This window comes from Sinohyriopsis cumingii, unplaced genomic scaffold (genome assembly GCF_028554795.1).
Source record: "Sinohyriopsis cumingii isolate HCF-2022 unplaced genomic scaffold, ASM2855479v2 utg000349l, whole genome shotgun sequence".
Classification (NCBI taxonomy): Eukaryota; Metazoa; Mollusca; class Bivalvia; order Unionida; family Unionidae; genus Sinohyriopsis; species Sinohyriopsis cumingii.
Window position 1 is genome coordinate 1,051,879 of NW_028315889.1, and position 19,948 is coordinate 1,071,826.

Here is a 19,948-nt window from a genome sequence, read left to right on the forward strand (position 1 = left end):
TGATTGCTGGGTCACTTTTTAAACTGGTAAAATCCAATAGTAGTCTTGTTGGCTATTAGGCTGAACAGCAGGTGTACTTTTAATATCACTCCAGTTCCTGATCATAGAGCATGAGAAGTGGATGCCTTCAGTTTAAAGTGAGATGGTCTTTATGCCACTCATTCCTACCTTTTAGAATGTTGTGGCCCATCAGTAGTTGCCTTAACCTCTTGGTAGGTGACCCCAAGGAATTGTCACTGAGGAGGTGTCTGTTGCAGCAGCAGCAGAGTTTCCCTTATTCATAGCAATTCAAAGATTTCACCCTGTCATCCCTGGCTCAAATTAAGCAATACATGCACAAGATTTTTTCTTAGGAAGGTTACCAACAGAATTGCCCAGTGGAGAATTTCCTGTGATTGGTGCAATAGGAAACAAGTTGATCATATCTGTGCACCTTTGACTTTGATTTTCTTTTGTGTCTTTTCAAAGATAAAGAATGTCTTGTATTCACCAGTAAATACTCTTGTTATTGGCTCCAACATTGGATAGGACCCTCATCATTGAAAGTAGATAAGATAATTCGAGACCAGACTCTTGCACTTAAATGCCTAGGTTGAAGCTTTGAGTGGAGCTTTCTAGAACATTGCTCAGAAGAGTCTTCCTTCTATCCCTAAAATCTTAAAGAATGAGTGAAAATCATGCCTTACAGGTGGAACAGGAACATATGTATTTCAGCAGCAACGATGAATCATTTTGTCTTCTTTACCAGCCTGTGCTTCTGGCCAAGCTGATCCTTTTGAAATTTACCATATTGGTCATATCTATGTTGGTGATCAAGTTAGACTTCTTGACCCAGTTAGGGCTTGACATTTTTATTTGGATAAATTGAAAGGGAGATGAAATGGAGCCATATCTCTTTTTTTCCACAAAGATGCCGCTGATATATCAGCAGCCACCATCTTAAGACAGATTGCTCCAACTATCTGAAGAGCTTTTCACTCTCTTCCTGAGAGAGATCTTTCATGAGTATAAAAGCCCATGAAGATAGGGCTGTTGCTGTGTCTTAGGCATTTTGACTGCTCCGGTGGCCTAGTGGTTATAGCGTCTGCCTCGGATGCGGGAGGTTGTGGGTTCGATCCCCAGCTGAGCCACCTGTGATTCTCCAAATGTAGATATCTTGATCTTTCAGCATGTACAGTTCGTTACTTTTGGCTGCAGCAGTAATGATAAAAATTGCATGCATCAGTTCCAACAATTTGCAATTTCCTGTATTTAATTGCAGAAGTAAACTGATGCAGACAGAGAACGCTGGCTATTCCCCAAGCCAAGAAATATTATGGTTTGGTTTATTCCACAGCAAACATGACTTCATTATTTCATTTTCAGCAATCGGTTATATTAGAAATTCACTCAAGATCTGCATTGAATAAAATGGTGAATCAGCTAAAGATCAAGAAAGCATTATCAGCTCGGTGACTTCATCATAATGCTGGCTTGTTATGGTCCTTGTTAGTTTTTGAATAATATTTCATTTGTTCATATCACTCCGGTGGCCTAGTGATTAGGTCATGGGTTTGATCCCTGGCCGAGTTGTACCAAAGTCTTATAAAAATGGTATTAACAGTTGCCTCCCTTGGCACTCAGCATTAAGAGGTTAGTGTTAGGACTGGTCAGCCTGGTGTCAAGATAATGTGACTGGGTTGGGCATAATGCTAGATGCAATAGCCCAAGCCCTAAGGTTACAGTAAATGTAATAAATAAGAATCTCGAAATGAAATTAAGAAGTAAAGATGTATTTGATCAGAATACCTCCGTTTGAACCAGCAGACTGACATTTTAATGGACTTTTTAAATCCTAATTCAGCATTATGGAACAGTTGATCAGGCAGAGTAGCACAGCTTATGTGAGTGATAAATTTTAGTTTGTAGCTAGAGTAACCAAAAGATGGTACATGAGAGATGTGGAAAATTGTTTATTAAAGAAAAATATTCAAATTTGTTAAAGCTGGCTAAGCTAGCTATGTATGTCAGACAGCAGACTGTGAAAGGGGGCTTGTCAGTACCAAACAATATTTATGCACAGATAAGGAATAGATTAAGCTCATAAATAATCAACAGATTAATGCTAGAGGCAACATCTTTTTAAGATTTTGTTTTTAGTAGGAGACTTAGAATGGAGCAGGAAGAAAAAGAGATGGATATGGAACTGTAGGTAAATATTGAACTGTGGATGTTAACTCCTCACACACATTTTTGTTCTACTTCCCACCCCCCTTATTTTTGTGCCAAAAGTGGAATCCCCTTATGATAAAATCCTGGGAGCATCTCTGCTTGTTTTATTTATCTTCTTGGATTCTGAGTCACCCGTGATTCTCCAAAGGTAGATATCTTGATCTTTCGACATGTGCAGTTCCTTACTTTTGGCTGCGGCATTAATGATGCAAATTTGCATGCATCAGTTCCAACAATTTGCAATTTCCTGTATTTAATTGCAGAAGTAAACTGATGCAGACAGAGAACGCTGGCTATTCCCCAAGCCAAGAAATATTATGGTTTGGTTTATTCCACAGCAAACATGACTTCATTATTTCATTTTCAGCAATCAGTTATATTAGAAATTTGCTCAAGATCTGCATTGAATAAAATGGTGAATCAGCTAAAGATCAAGAAAGCATTATCAGCTCGGTGACTTCATCATAATGCTGGCTTGTTATGGTCCTTGTTAGTTTCAGAATAATATTTCATATCACTCCGGTGGCCTAGTGGTCAGGTCAAGGGTTCGATCCCTGGCCAAGTCGTACCAAAGTATTATAAAAATGGTACTAACAGCTGCCTCACTTGGCACTCAGCATTAAGAGGTTAGTGTTAGGACTGGTCAGCCTGGTGTCAAGATAATGTGATTGGGTGGGACATCATGCTGCATGTCTGTGGCATGATGCCTTATTGCTAGACATCACTATAAACTGCCACACTGCAGACATTGTAGTGATATGACTGAAAAATTGTTAAAGCTACGTTAAAAATCCAAATCACATCACATCACACATCTTAGACCATTGTTAGTCATTCTTTTCTTTTGTTAGAATTTAAAGATCCAATGAATATAGATTCATCTGGTCCACAACTTTAAGTACAGATGACACAAAATCACTAAAATTGCTACCACAGCAATGAATTTACAGTAAGATATTCAATATTTCAGGTCTGTTGTGTCTCTGATCAGTATTCCTGTGGAATCGGAGACACTGCATGCAGCTTTGAGACTGGTGCTGCGTCTAACTAGGGAGCACAAGTATGCACTGTTGTTTGCAGAATTAGGAGGACCTAAACTGCTGCTTGGCCTGACACAGGCCTCGGCATTCCAGGGTTTTCTGTCGCTTGCCACACTGCTGTTCCGACATGTACTGGAGGAGCCAAACTCGCTAAGGTCTTGTATGGAAGAAGTAAGTGTCTTGTCAAAGAGACAATTTTGAATTTTATACATTGGCTGAAACTTTGACAGTGTTTTAAGAGATATGCTTAGAATTTAATCTAAATTTCTTTATAGTCTTAAGGACTAATAGATTGAGAAATTTACTAGTTCTGCTTGATCTTCACTAGTCCTTCCCAAAATGACATTGTCTGAAATAGTGATTTACTAACCATCACACTATTGAAGGTACAAAAACTACTGGCTCGACACAAAATTTACTAGCCTTGAGCTAGCAGAATACTGCTAATTTTGGGCCATGAAGACAAAACTTTTTTAAGAATCATTCTGTATACTTATTGATCACTCTGTTCCCACAATTTTTGTAAGATGGTGTGTGTGGCAAGTGTCTAAACACAAGTAGTGTCACAAAAAGTGGAAACTGTTATGATCATCATCTGAAGAAGTAAATGTCAACAAATCACAGTACTCCTGCAATTCTCTACAGTGATCCATATGTGTAAAACAGCTCTATATTTCTCAAAGTTTTCATTTTGCTGGGATGCTTTGCTATCTTTGATCACATTTATGATTGAGTATTTAATTTAAGGTAGTCTAGTTATATTAACTACACAATATATATAACAATGTTTGATTGATCAATTGAAATGAATTCATCTGACATACAACTGAGGCCACTAGGTCTTCCGCAAGTTTTGCATGCCATTTAGCATTTCTTTTATTCCTCATCCTTTATTTCATACAAAAGACGCAATTAATGTAATAATGCAGAGGAGGTCGGCTTTTAATTCAGTGCAACAATACAACAAATACTTTCGCAAGACATAAAAACCCGGTTGGCACTTAAATAGGTTCTGAGAGAAATGCTAGCGGACAGAGCTGTTACAGTAGATTAATACATTTTATGCTTGAAAACAAGGGGGCTCATTACATTTATAATCATTACACTTAAACCTAACTAAATGATAGACATAAAATAACAAATTTCACATAATTTTTTTATTATTGAATTGGTTTTAAGTACCTGCCTCCAGTAGGTGCAAGTGACATTTTCATTGATTAAAATTTCATTGAATATCATTATTTTGTTTATACTAAAAAAAAAAGTAGTCTCTGAAAGAAAATGTAAATAAAAATTATGACTTCTTAGTTGGCAATTTCATTAAAATTTACAGGTCCTATCTACAGTTTTTGATGATAAAACTAGTAGTATATCAGAGTTTCAGTTACCAGTCTTGATTGTAATTTTCTTCAAATTCAACAAATAGTGTCAGTTTTTTGTGTGGTAAGTTGTAGTTTTTAAAAAAATGGGATCCACCCCTGACTCCACATTATAAGCTGGTTCGCAAGTTATAAGGGCACAAGTTATCAAGGGAGTGGTGTATGTTACAGTCATCATTTGAAGATAATATGCATACAAATCACTTTCCACTTAGAACTTTTAATTAGTCATAATTATGTGAAATCAGTTTACCTTTCAGTTTATTTATGGATTGATGTGAAACTTATTACTTGTTATGGTCATCATCTAAAGATGCACATATTGACAAATCTTTCCTCCTTTCTGAGTCTCCAAATTAAAGTGAAATAGGGGAAAAGTGGCTGGAAAGAATATATTTGTTCTGACAAGGAAAAGTGTATTAGTTTAACAGATATTGACCAAAGTCAGGGGAAAAGAGAATTTTCAGCCCCTACCTGACAGCAGAACAAAAATAATTCAGTTATTATTGAAGTGATTATATGTTAAATTTATAGAGTTCTTACTGAATGGTTGCAGAACTCTTAAGTCAGTTTAAATTGAATTGTTGTTTGGATTGTGTGAGTGCTTGCCCTTAACATATTTGGATAGTCGATACATGCACTTGGGTAATCAGATAGGCTGGTATTCCCATTGTTCGTTCCATATCACTATCTTATGCAGAAGATAAGAAGACCTGTCTAGCATCACACTTTGCCAACATGGCTCTTATGAGTGATCTTAATAAATGTAAGAGGAAAATATTTTTCCTGGTTTCCCTTTTGATAATGCAGAGTCAAAAAAAATTTATTGTGATAAATCTTTGCTTACTAATTCATAGTTTGCAGAGAACACCGTGTTTAGTATTCTCATCAATAATAACATTGGACACCCCCGTTTTACTCCGACCTTGCTAAATATGTAGAAATCTACTGACTGTTGAGCTAATTTTAGTATCCCATGCTGTTTGTGTGCTTGACAATGTCTGCATTTAAAATGCAATCCATTAATGGATTACATTGAAAGTTGCTGTTAGGGTATCAACAGGGCTCGGAAATCCTCGTTCTGACTGCATAAATTTGGCTGTGCAGAGCAAGACTTTACTTTTTACTGGTCATTGAGCAGTGTAGATGCAGATTCACACCATCAAAATATCACTTTAATTCCAGTGCTTAACACTGCTTATCGTCAAGCATATATGGATTATCAATTATTTCTGCCTGTTTGCATTTTGGTCCAGAATATATTGCAAAAGAAGTAAACTTTGCTCTTCACTGGTACCTATTGCAAAATTTGATTGTAAAATGGGTGCAGATCATGAAAATAGTATATTCATAGTGAAGATGGCAGATTTAAAACCCTTCTTATATTCAGTTTGTGTTGGGGCTAGTGGTGTTTTTTTATATATAGCAGGAATGGAAGTAGAGTGTTGATAAATATGATTTGTTTAGTAAAGTGACAAGAAGAACCTTTTCCCTTAGACCTGCCTAAGTGGATTTAATATAAATTGCACTGACAAAATTTAATCATTTTTAAAGGCTTCTGGTAAAAAAATTAAACAAAATACTAACATTTGCAGTTAAGCAGAGGAAATTGAACATTTTTATTCTTTAAATTAAAATGAGCATATGCAAATTTATATGAATTTTAATAGTTATAGTAACTTCTAGTGATGCATCGTGTGGTTTTTTTTAGAACATGATCATATGGCTGATTCAGATGTTATAGGTGTCTCAAAATAAAAACACCATTTTATTTTAAAAATGCACTTTTTCCTTGTCATTGTTTGTTAATTCTGTTCAGTAGGGTAAACTTGAAAAAACAAATGTCATCCAGGAAACAGAGACCTGAAAATGTTTGTGTCTGAAGAGTGGGGCCCCTGTCCCTTCATTTTTTTGTGTCAGAGTTATTACCCATTTTTAATTACATTTGGATGTAATGTATGACAAAATTTTGTGCAGTTTTTAGTGGATAGTTGGGAATTTTAATACATATTACCGACACCATTAGAAGATATGCATGTTAACCAATCATTGTATTGGCAATATTTTCAGACAAGGGATGGGATGCTAGGAAAGCAGTAAATTGACACAAGTAACTAGCTCGTTGTTCCTATCGTTTATTGTTTTGTAGTCATGTTCTGGGTAAACAGAAACATGTAATCGAATGTCATTAATCTTCATTTAGACTGATTCAGAGGACAGGCATGAAGACAAATTGCATTAAATCCAACATTGTCAATATGCCTTTGCCAGTCACAGAGATTTTGGTGTCATCGTGCACATTTTTTGACAATATTAAGATTCTTTATTGTTTTTGTTTTTTTGTATTTAAAATAAATTGTAATACTATTTACAGATTTTGCATATTACTTTGGTGAAAAACCTACACTTGATATTAAAATGTTAGAACTGAAGTCCCACAGTAGTTTCTTCACACTGTTTCTGATAAAAGTACATTGCATGATTTGATTCAGGTTGTGAAAAGTGCCTGTTCAGGGTCAGGATCCAGCATGAGTGGCGTCTCACAGGGAAGTCTTGGGGCCAAGGAAGTACATTATATCTTTAGGGTGCTTGGTCCGGCGGCTTGTAGAAATGCGTCAATATTTACTGATGTAGCCAAAGAGTCACTGAGGATAGCATTACCGCCACCACCTAAGAGAGGTATGTCATATTCACTGAGCATTTGTTGTTAACAGGTCAACAGCAAACTTTGTTACCATCTGTTGTTGATAAACTGACCTGTTCATTCTGTAAATTGTACCAGTATTTGTATGGTCTTTAGCACTGGAATGGGTGTAAACTCTTTAAGTTCTTTGATCACATCATTATATCTTGTCCAAGCTTCTCGTGGATCGGTGGTTCTTCCCAGGGTTTTCCCCGTTTCTTCCTCCACCATTAATACTGGCTGCCATATATAGCCTATCATGTGCTGGAAAATGGCGTTAAACCCTACTACAAAAACAACAACAACATCTTGTTCATAAGACTTTACTGGGGAAAGGTAATTGGAAAATCTTAAAGGCATATCAAAGAAAGGAGAAACTAGCTCTTTTTGATGATTGAACCCATCATGGTGCCTGGCACAGTAATAAGGGACATATACTGTTAAATGTAAAGCACCAGACTTTTTAGTCCTGCCTTGCATCTGGAAATTGTTTAATCTAAGAATGGTCAAGTTTGACCCACAGTAACAGCTTTCTTTTCTTTTAGGAGGAAGCTCTTGGACTGTAAATAAAACTCTTTTTTTCTGTACAGAAAACAAAATGTTACAAACTGGTTGTTTCAGCCAGTACCTTTATATACCAGAGATGTTGCAGATCTTGATGTGTTTTTATGTTGTCCATTTGTTCTTTGTTTCATTTCTAATCAACTTGAGTTCTTGACCATTAACCGCTACAAATCTTTGTGGATTGCATGCACTTGAATTACAGAAGAATCCTATTTTGGGGGGTGGGGTGAAAAAAGCAAAGGTCTAAATCACTGAAAGAAGAAAAACAGCTTTCATACACATTAGTTCCATATCGTGGATCTGGTCCAGACTCTAAATGGCTTGTATTTATGGCAAGGAAGAAACCTATGGATATTGTATTCAAAAGTTCATCTATCAAGATCATTGTGACTACAAGAAGCAAAATAGTTTTTGTATAACATTATACTTCTCCTTCACAGACCAGGACTAAATTGACTGAAAAATGAAAAAAAAATGGCTTCTGCACAAAAAGCCATGTATCTTCACTAGTGTATGTGGATGGCTTCCCTTTTGGAAAAGATAGAATCCTATTGATTTTGGGACAACAAAAGTTAAGGTCTGTTACTGAGAGAACCACAATTTTTAGAGAGGTTGGACTTGTGCTATGGTTATGATTAGTCTAATAAGAAGTAATGGTTTCTGCACGGTAGCTCATGACTCCATACCATAACCAAGCCTTGAGGTCACTGAAACCTGTTGTTTAGTAATATCCAAGTTAGTCATGCCCTCCTAGTGCCAACATGGACAACTATTAAACATCGGATAAGTGTATGATGTGCCATTGTGTTACTTTTGTTTATATTTGGTGACTTGGTCCAAACACACATAACAATATGTTTTGTTTTATTCACTGGATACCTGTTCAGAGATGCTATTTTTCCAGCATCGGTAGCACTGGCCTAGTTCTTTTAAAAAAATAGATTCAGTGAGGGCCATTTTTTGTCCCATGTATGAGGTCTTTTTATTTTATTTCTGACATATTTTGGGTTCACATGCTGCTTTTGTCATTAAATAGCATATTAAAAAGAAATCTGTCTATAGACTGGAAGAGCTTTTGGGATGGTCTTTTCATCTAGTGTGCATCCATCCAGTAGCATAAGTTTATTGTTGCTACTTATAAACTACTTGGCATTACTTAAAACTTGACTGGAGCATTCATCCAAAGGTCTAAAATGAAAACAGTCCTGATCCAGCATACAATATGGCTACCAAACCAACCATCTTGAAAATCTTCTTATTACTATTTCCCAACGGGTGGTCATATCAACGTGGGGTTTTGACTAAAATACTTCTCAAGTCTAATTGGTCATATCTGAAATTGGTGCTGATCAAACATCTAATATGTTCACTACTTCAGCCATCTTGAAAATTTTGTTACAGCTACTCTGCCTGAATGGAAATTCATGTGGCTGTCTTGGAAATCTTGTTATGGCTACTCCTCACTGGATGGTCATATCAGTATGGGATTGTCACTAAAAGGCTTTAAGATGTCTACCAGATTCTGAACAAAAATGGTGCCATTATGATGTCCAATATGGCTATCACATGAGTCACCTTGAAAATCTTATTGGTTTTCCTCCTAAATGGAAAGTCATATCAACATGGGATTTTCACCAGAAGTTGTTAATTTTGTCTACTAGGTCAAAATCAATGAAAAATAAAAGGGGCCATCCAGACATTCAGTATGGTCATCACAGCAGCCATCTTGTTTTTGCTACTTTTAAACAATAACTGGTATTAACATGGGGGTTTTCAGAAGACTTCTTGTTGTGGCTAGTTGGTATTTAATAAATATTATGCAGATCTGATACCCAGCTCAGCAATCATTTTGAAAATATTGTCTCAAATTTTCCTTGATGGTAAGTTGTATCTGCATTGGGTTTCACCAAAATGACTTCTTATGCAGGCTAGTTGGTACTTAATGACAGTTGTGCTGATCAGGTATGGCCAACATTGCAGCCATCTTGAAAATCTTGCTTATACTTCTAAATGAAAAGATGTATTGACATGAGGTGTTTCCTTTAACTCTTTCACTTCGACTGACGTGTATATCCGCTGTATAAATGTGCCTAGCCTCACCAGTGACTGATAAATCCGCTTGTAAACAGAGCACTATTACTTCCGGTGACTGATATATCCGCTTGCCTTTTATGCTTCCTATACCCTAGTGACGGATAGATCCGCTCTGTATGTTCATGTTACAATTGGTCTTATTGGTCAATATATGGAAGTAAAAGGATATTCAACCAATCAAAATAGAGTTAACAAATGATTGTTCTGACTAAATCCGGGTTTCTTTTTCAAATTTGTACCGCGTGTTTGTTAATACATGCATTTGTAGTTGACAGTGAAAACAATGGCGTTAGCTTATGATAGTGATTCAGATTCCGAATTTTCTGGTTTTTCTGAGGACGAATTTGACCACATTGAATTAAGAAGCATTGGTAGTGACTTTGATCTATCTTCTTTGTCAAGTCTGTCAGAAATTGAGACAGAATCCGATGATGAAGACGACGAAGTGTGGACAAGAGATCTACGTGCTCCGAGAGTCACAGAGTTTACAGAAAGTGTCGGTTCAACTTTCGTTTTGGATGAGGGGAAAAAAGAAATTGATTTTTTCTATAAATTTTTTTCCCTCGCAATGATCGAAAGCATTGTTGCACAAACGAATGGATATGCGGCAAGATGTATCGAAGAAAAGCCTGATTCACTCTGGCAACCCACGACAATGGACGAAATGCTGGCCTTTCTAGGAATACATTTGATTATGTCAATCCTGGCACTTCCAGAATACAGTCTAGCTTGGCGATCAACATGGCCCTTCCAGATAATAAGTATTCCCACAATTATGACCAGAGTACGTTTTGAAAAGTTGTCAAAGTATTTCCATGTAAATGACACCAGGCAGAATCCTCCAAGACGCCAGCCCGGGCATGACAAATTGTGTCATGTAAGACCAGTTTTAGACGAAATTTCCAAAACGTGTCTCGAAAATTACAATGGTCATAAAGAGCAGAGTGTGGATGAAGGGATGATAGCATATAAAGGTAGATTATCCTTCAAGCAATATTTGCCTGCGAAGCCAACAAAGTTTGGAATAAAAGTTTGGGAGCGGGCAGACCCACACAATGGTTATGTGCACGAGTTTCAAGTGTACACTGGAAGAGAAGAAAGCCAGGCTGGACGCACAAAAGAAGAGGGCCTTGGTGCACGTGTGATAACTGATCTTACATCAAAAATACATGGGAAATCACATGTAGTTTACATGGACAATTTTTTCTCCAGTCCAGCACTCTTTGAAGCACTCAGGAAAGAAAAAATTTATTGTCTCGGTACAGTGCGAGCAAATAGAAAGGGAATGCCAGAGGAAATAAAATCTGCCAAATTAAAGAACAGAGGCGACAGTGTCCTGATGACAAAAGGAAGCCTGTGTGCTATAGCTTGGAAGGACAAAAAAATTGTCCATTATCTTTCAACAAGTTGCAATCCAAGCGAGAGCAAGATGGTGCGTAGGAGACAAAAAAATGGAACCTACCAGGAAGTGCCAGCTCCGATTGTCTCTGAACTTTATAATAAATACATGTTTGGGGTTGACCTGGCAGACCAGAAAAGAATGCAGTACTCTACCTGTCGCAAAGCTACCAAATGGTGGAAATATCTGTTTTGGTTCTGCTTTGATGTTGCATTAGTTAATGCATTAATAACTATGCAGGAGTCGCCCAACCACAAACTTGTCACCAAAAAAAATAAAGAAATCAGACGGAGACAACTTGATTTTAGAATTGCACTTGCACAGCAGATGATATGGACATTCCGAGGATCGAGAAAGAGAAAGGTTGTATCTGCAATTGATAACTGTGGAAATGCACATTGGCCCATACAAGCAGAGAAACCAGGGCGATGCAAAATGTGTACCAGAGAAAAAAGGCGGCATGAGGTGTCCATCATGTGCAAACAGTGTGATATCCGTCTATGTATAAAACATAACTGTTTCTCTAGATACCACGAGGAACTACTTAAGAAATAGTAGAACACAGTGACTAGGCATTTTTAGTAATTACATGTATATATTTGATAAATAACTTTGTATAAAAGACTCACAGATAAATTTTAGTGTTTTTACAAACAGTGTTTTGTGTTATATTCCTGGATTTTATATCATTCATGTGGATGTCAGCAGGATAAAATAATCAAACAGATATAAGGTAGTTATAGCTTTTATATATGCATGGTTTTAGTCTATAAATCAGAAAATAACTAACACAATTAGCCCATATCCCCACATCATCAGCTAAAAAGTTGAGATTTGGCTGCAGCAGCATTAGGCTCTGGTAGTCAGCCCACAAATCAGCTGCAGTAGTGACCCCAGCAGCTAGGCATAGCAGTGAGCCACTACAGTATCACTAGAAGTTAAAGAGTTAAAGCTAATTATGATATTTGGTTGGTCCTGAAAGAAAAAATGGTGTCAGTCTGACCTCATACCCCAAGCCACCATGAAACATATTGAAAATCTTGTTAATAATTCTCCTGAATGGATGGTGACATCAACATAGTGTTTCCACCAAAAGTCTTCTAATGGTATCGAATTTGTCCTGGATAAAAACGCCTATCCAACATGACTGCAACAGGCTAATTTGAAAATGTCATCGCTCAAGAATAGCAGATACATTTTCAGTACTTTGAAGGTAGAAGGAAAATATAGTCTTATGATGAATTCCTGGAAGTTCTTTTTGGACAGTAAAACATGTCCCTTTGAGGCACTCTTGTTTAACCTTATATTGTATTTCTTACTGATCGACTGATCCGTTACTTATAAACTATTTTAGGAAGAGAGATGGATATTGAAGTGTTACGTAAATATTGAATTATGGCCATTTCCTCCTTCCACCTTCTTTTTGTTGTTTTTTTTTTTTTTTGTTTTATTCCCACACACATTTTTTGTGACAAGGAGAAATCTCCTCCTTCTTCTCTCCCTCCCTCCTCTCCCCTGGCCATCTGCATAAAATTCTGGGAACATCTGAGATCTGGGTCTATGCATTTTGTTGTGAATAATCAGTAGAACAAAGATAGATTTGTTGATAACTTAGGCATACATGCTAACCATTACAACTTTGGCGTAATCATTGTGCATTTTTCCCACCAAAATATGTTTTACGCTCACATGTGTATGGATTACACATTAGTACATTAAGTAATGAAATTAAAATAAAGCAATACAAATTTGTTTTGTCATTTTTATTATCATCTCTTTAAATCCACTTGTGTACATTTGAGAATATTTTCAAAAAGATGACTGCTGCATAAGATAAGCATAAGGGTACTTCTTTGCTATTTATAGCAACTGTATATGACCGATTTCCTAGAGAACAGATGGGTTTCTTCAAAATGAGCTTTATTTCGGTCATTATACTGGTTAGGTGATGGACCAGTCTATACTTTTAAACAAAATTGTGCCAGATGTTAAGTGAGACACTTCATGGTGTGAGTTGTGAATTGTAATGTGATGGAGAATTTTAGAGCAGATGGATCTTTTCAAACTTGAAAACATGTCAGATCGGAAAAAAGGACAAACAATGACCACTTTACAAACTAGATAAAGTGATTTCTGAATATAAATAAGTTTTCACTAACTTTGTGCTTGTATTCTGGTTCTAATCCATGCGGACTTAGCCCTCTCTTTCCAAGAATTTTGACTGCAGAACCAGGTTAGTAGCAAAATAAATGGATCTTTTTCATACATGCTGTAATTCTGGCATATTATATATATATGTGTGTGTGTGTGTGTGTATATGTGTATATATATATATATATATATATATATATATATATATATATATATATATATATATATATATTATTATTATTACACTTTTCATGCCCAAATTACACTTTTTTGCCACTGGTAATAACAATAAATGCTTGTATACCTGGTGGTTGGGTGGCATGTGTGATTATGCAACAGTAAATTAGGGTCTGTTGTTTGCATGTGTGTATTTGGTACATCTCTAAGTACGCCTCAAGCTTATCCTTGGTTTTTAGAAGTTAAATAAACCAATGAAAGGGATTCTTCACACATTTGAGAATTAAACACTTAAATCTTGTATCTTATTCTATTTGGAAACTAACCAGATATCTAATAGCTAAAGCCACATTTCTGTGATTCAGGTTTTGTGAAGAAAAAAATACATTTTTGAACAATACCTGTTAGTCACTTTTAAACCCCTGCTGCCCACCCCACCCCTGATAAAGCCACACTTACAAAGGAACAAATAGAGAAAAGAACAAGTAGGAATAAGATTGTTTCAAACTATATTAATATGGGTTTCTTAAATTGCAATAATTCTAGGAATAAGTTAAAGATGGATCTTGCAACGGCAGTTCAGTTTTTGTTTTACATAGTTTTCCAGCTCTAAGATGGATCAAACACAACAGCCTAAAAATGCTAGTGTGACATAGTAAAATGTTACAATATTGTACTTTTTAAACATTAGCGCAACCTTTCTGCACAATATTTTCAACATAAGTTTGTTCATAATGTGCAGTCTCTTAACTTTTTCATGGATTAGGCTTGAGCTCCAGTCTAATTTCATATTTGCAGACTAATTTCATATTTGAAGTTGCAGAACTAAGCATATGATCTGCAATTTCCAATACACCAACCCATATTTTGAGTCTTTCTCTCTTTTATTTGAAACAGAAATCTTTAAGCAATATAATTCTGAATCACTTTGATTTGTATATGAAGTCACACATCACGACAATCTGGAAATTTATCTGAATTTAATATTTTGTATCCACATGTAAACAAAGATCCTTATCCTTCTTTTTTGTTAATTTTGATGGAACCTTTGTTAATGCTCTTAGCATTGTTTAAAGCAAAGCATGTTATTTGCTCTTTGCCTTCTAGATGAGGATGAGGCCAGATTAACGGGACCTAGTGCTCCGCAGATACTGAAGTGTATTGCCACGCAGTCTATGACAATTCACACCCTGGACTACCCACTGAGAGGAGTGGTGGAGGATCTTCTTAAAGCTCTGGTCATCAAATATAACTGGAAAGAGGAAGGTGAGTAGAAAGCAATCACTCAACTGATTTGAATACGAAACATCTTTTAAATATTTGTTGAGCTTTCTGCACAAAGTTTTCTCATGCCATCCTTGAAAAATTAATAATATTGAAATGTCCCATAACATTTCACGTTCATGATGTTTTGCAAGTAAACAAATGGGGAGGTTTGTTTGTTAATAGAAAAAGAAAAAAATTGTTGTTTTGTTTGGGGGTGAGGTTTAAGATCTCTTTTTTTTATGGTCAGTTGTCAGAAAGTGTATTATAATCATGCTAGAAACCGTTTCTTTCTTCTGATTGCTATTATATGAAAGTATTGGTTGATACTGTTTTAACAAGTTTGTAAGCTGGATCCATTGTGTGCTGGGTGTAATACAAGTTAACTTTGCTTTAACCGAATGAATAACCGAGCACACTGTGCGCTAGGTGTAAATATAGATTAAATAGGTTTCAACTAGACTGACAACTGAAAACATCACTTGCTGGATATATTTAAAACGTCCATCTAGCATTGGACAAATTCGGCATACGTTGTTTGAGATGAATTTAACACGGACCCTACAGATTCTCCATATTTTATATGGATAAAAAACCCAAAATGCCAACTACGTATAATTTGACAAGACTGTGGACACTGCCGAATAGGCAGATAATTACAAATTGTGTCTTATTCCACTTCTAAACTTTATTTTCTTTTTAACAAAATTATTTGATCAGTGTCAAAGAAGTGCTTATTCAGTGGTTCCAGTGCAACTTGTAAAATATCTGCAAGCATTGAAGGGAAGAGATAGTCAGTTTTTTTTCTTCTTCAGTAGCATACCAGCATGGTGTGAAAAGAAAATTAGAAGTTGAAAAGTAAAGTGCTAGCCATATGTTTCTAAACATTGGTACAGATATTTGGCCATTTATGAAACTTTTAAAATTAAGGAGTTCATTATGCTCACTGTAATGTGTGAGAATCAGATTTTTGTACATGGTGGTTGAAGTGATGTAAAAAGAAATGTTAAGTGCAAATCCCACATTTACAATGTTATATGATTGACTAGCTTATTATTACAAAATATAGATTTACTTCAAAGTCCATTGTTATAAGTCACAGGCCATAATCCTTCAATGCTCCTTTCTTACCCATGGCCACATTTCCTTGTTTCTCATTAATATGCATAAACCAGCTTAACCAATCACTGTTTGTGCAAGTAAAACAAATTTCACCAATTGTGACCAAATATGACCATTCAGGCTGTTTGAATGAGCCAGTCGTTTTCTCTTCCAAGCCAAGTCACTTACTGATTGATAAAACGGGCACTTTAATTGATATGTAGGAGATTGCCTCATTGTTTTGTATGACCTACTTTTATTTATGTTTACTTGTATTAAATGAAAAAAGTGCAGTACAGGCAGCCATAGGATAAATGGTTAGATTCAAGTCTTGTCTGAACATTTTAAGACCAATTAACCGTGTTTAATCAGCAAGAGATGTTCTTTGACAGGCAGTGGTAGTGGCTCAGAATTACGAGCACAAACGTTGGCAGAGGCTATAGCTGAAGTGGTAAGTGGGCTGAGTGAACGCCATCAAGAAATGATGCGCCAAAACAGCACTGCAGAGCTTCCCCCAACAGATGAGGAAAATGTGGTAAGGATTAACTACACTTCATTTGTAGCTGGCCATGCGGCTAAATGAAGCTTATGGTATGGTTGTTCGTCCATTGTACACTGCCCATTCACAATTGCTTGACATAATTTAATCAAATTTGACAAAAAGTATCCTGGTGTGAAGCTCTTTAGAAAACTTTCAAATGTTGTGCTGTGCCATCAGATATCGTCACCATTTGACTGACCAAGAAACACCCCCAACGACTAAATGATCTATAAAAAGAAATGCTCTACATACACTTGACTACATTTGGAGAAGGAAAAAAATCTTGACAGGACGTTTTTACATATGTTCATATATAGCCAAACTGCCCTCCATTATTGCCACCATTACAAATAGAAAAACTGTTTAACAGCTCCTTCCTGACAGCTAAATGGAATTTGATAAGATCTGATGGCAAACATCCTGTGATAGAATGTCTTTTTACAATTTATTGAAATGATGTGTCTGTGAGCATATATTGCGACCATTACTAAAAATGAAAAGTAGTGACCTTATTACAAACCATTCAATAAAATTTGACTGAATTTGCACAAGTGCTTGTTTCTGTTGGTATAAAGGGCAAAACTAATGATAGCACCTGCCTCTTCTTCAATTAACAAAACCAAATATTAAGAAAACATCAGTAAAGTACCTAAATTATGCGGGGAAAAAGTTCTGAATGTCTTTTTAACAGTGGTGCAAGTTACAAGTCACTCAGACCTGCCAACTCTTAAGATTTAGCCATAAGTCTTACAAAAATTACCCTTAAAATATGAGCATAAAAGCAAAAACTACAGAAAAAAATGACCATTGCCAAAAAATCTGGAAAATTTGTTCATCCGTGTTTGATTTGGATCCAGGTTTCATGTTAGAAGTAGTGAAATTGGTCAGGGAACCAGACTAACTTACAGCAGCACATCAGATGCTTTAAACTGCACCTATTTGTTCATGCGAAGTTTGTGCATGATCAAACTTTTTGATCATAGAATTTTATTAAAAATGGCGTCCAGCAAGCGATGCATGTTTAAGACAAAAGAGCAAATAAGCCGCTTGAAAAGTGTTAATAATCAACACAGGAAAATAAAAAGGAATATTCAGATTCTTGTGAATAAAAGCTGGAAGGGACAACTATGTTTATTGGACATCACGTGCCAATTCAAGTATGACGCGTGGTGGGAAATATGATTGCCATCGTCATGTGAAATGGAAAAAGAATTTCCAGGAAGTTGAGAGACTGCAACAAAACCATTGAGCTGCACAGGGTTTGGAACTAAAATCTGTGCACTGTACTTGTGGTAAATAAAGTCTATGTGTACTTGAGTTAAACATAATGTTTATTGTCACTGCACATTCTGAATACCGAACTTTTAATTACATTTTCCAGCTTTACAGTAGCAGTTTGATATTTTGTTACCTAACCGAGACAGACTAGTCAGGGTTGGCAGTTCTGCTCACTAAATGCACAGAAAGTGCAAGATAATTAGCATGGAGGCATTAACTACACATAGTACAAGATAATCAGCATGGAGGCATTAAATACACAGATAGTACACAATAATTAGACCCCTCCAGTGGCCTAGTGGTTAGAGCGTCCGCCTCAGATGCGGGGGGTCGTGGGTTCGATCCCTGGCCAAGTCATACCAAAGATTTACAAAAATGGTACTAACAGCTGCCTCGCTTGGCACTCAGCATTAAGAGGTTAGTGTTAGGACTGGTTGGCCTGGTGTCAGGATAATGTGACTGGGTGGGACATCATGCTACATGTCTGCGGCATGATGCCCCGGTGCTAGACATCACTATAAACTGCCACATTGCAGTCATCGTAGCGATATTACTGAAAAATTGTTAAAGCTAAGTTAAAATCCAAACCACACACACACACACAAACCCATGCACATAGAGAATAATTGAGCTATGTATTAGTTGTTTACAGTCAGTTCAGAAATGAACTCAATTTTGGACAAGGTCAAGTCCAACATACAATGTTACATTATAATAGCATGTAATAAAAAAATTTTAAAAATTTAAACTAAGAAAGCAATATAAATATACTTAACAATATAGATCAGATATGTTGCAACAAATCTATTGGATATAGAGCAAGTATACAAGTCTATTGGATATAGAGCAGATATGTTGTAACAGACCTATTGGACATAGAGCAGACATGTTGCAACAAAGCTTTTGGATATAGAACAGGTGTGTAGTAACAAGTCTGTTGGATATATTGTGTTTATAGAGCAGATATGTAGTAACAAATCTATTGATATAGAGCAAACATATAGTAACAAATTCACTGTCAAGAGAGCAAGTATGTAGTGACAGGTCTGTTCGATATACAGGAAATATGTAGTAACAATATTCTTTAATTTTGCTGACTTGGGGGATAATACCATATATTTGTACTGTTAATATTTTTACATTAAGATCACAATTCATTATGCCTTAAATTTTAGGGTTTGCAGCAAACAAATGTTTTAGTGCCAAGCAGATGCCTGACTCTTTGTTACTACTTTACAAATTGTATTTCAGAATCATGCGTTATCAGCCGCAGAAGCTGGCTCATCCAAAGATGAAAAGCACAAAGACAAAGATTCAAAGAATGCTGAGGAGAGCAGAAAACACCGACCACTGCTGCCCAAATCTGCCTTACTGCGTCTGCTGTCAGAGATCATTAAATCTTACAGCAGTTGTACACAGTTAATCACCCAGTATGTGTATCCACCAGGGCTTAGTGAACTAGTTCTAGAGGTAAATAATGCATCTTCTACTTCTACGTTTGGGAGCAGTTGAGACCTTGTCATCATGCTTGCACAAGAAGCTTCTACGTTAGTTTGGACAAAAACTTGTACATTGATTTGAGACTGGTGATAAACAAGGTTGCTATACTGCAGGGTAACAAGTGTCCTGTATATTACTTTGTTGTCCAATTTTTTTCTTCTCCAGTCATACCTATAATTCTCTAATTTTTGAAGATTTGGCTAAGGGCTGTTACAGTAAAACACACTCCTCTCTCTCTCTCCCCCCCCACGAGGCACTTTCAGTTTTTAATATTGGGTTGGGGACAGAAGCGATTTAAATGACAGCTGGCAGGAGTTAATCTGCTGAATTCTTATAGGTCATATAATCTACTGCATGTTTGTATTTGTATTCCTTCATTATAATCTTTTGTCCTTTTTGTTTGTCTGTCAGCCATGTATGTCTCTGACACTGTGAAATCACAAATTTTCTTGATGGCTTATTTGTAGATATTGATCAGTCCATGAATTCAGATTTTATAATCGGGATTTCTATTCTAATACAGAAATAAAAAATTTGTATCCTTACTAAACTCGGTATTTACTAAAG

The 19,948-nt window shown here is 36.2% G+C and overlaps 1 protein-coding gene across 13 annotated transcripts in view; it reads left to right on the plus strand.

Moving 5' to 3' along the window:
* Window positions 1–19,948, plus strand: part of LOC149774308 (E3 ubiquitin-protein ligase HUWE1-like) — a 292,364-nt gene that overhangs the window by 163,789 nt on the left and 108,627 nt on the right. For all 13 annotated transcript variants that reach the window (XM_089945481.1, XM_089945487.1, XM_089945485.1 and 10 more), the window contains exons 43-47: window positions 3,182–3,422; window positions 7,123–7,309; window positions 14,806–14,964; window positions 16,455–16,597; window positions 19,133–19,351. In XM_089945481.1, coding sequence (XP_089801607.1) covers window positions 3,182–3,422; window positions 7,123–7,309; window positions 14,806–14,964; window positions 16,455–16,597; window positions 19,133–19,351 — 949 coding nt within the window. The remainder of the gene's footprint in view (window positions 1–3,181; window positions 3,423–7,122; window positions 7,310–14,805; window positions 14,965–16,454; window positions 16,598–19,132; window positions 19,352–19,948) is intronic.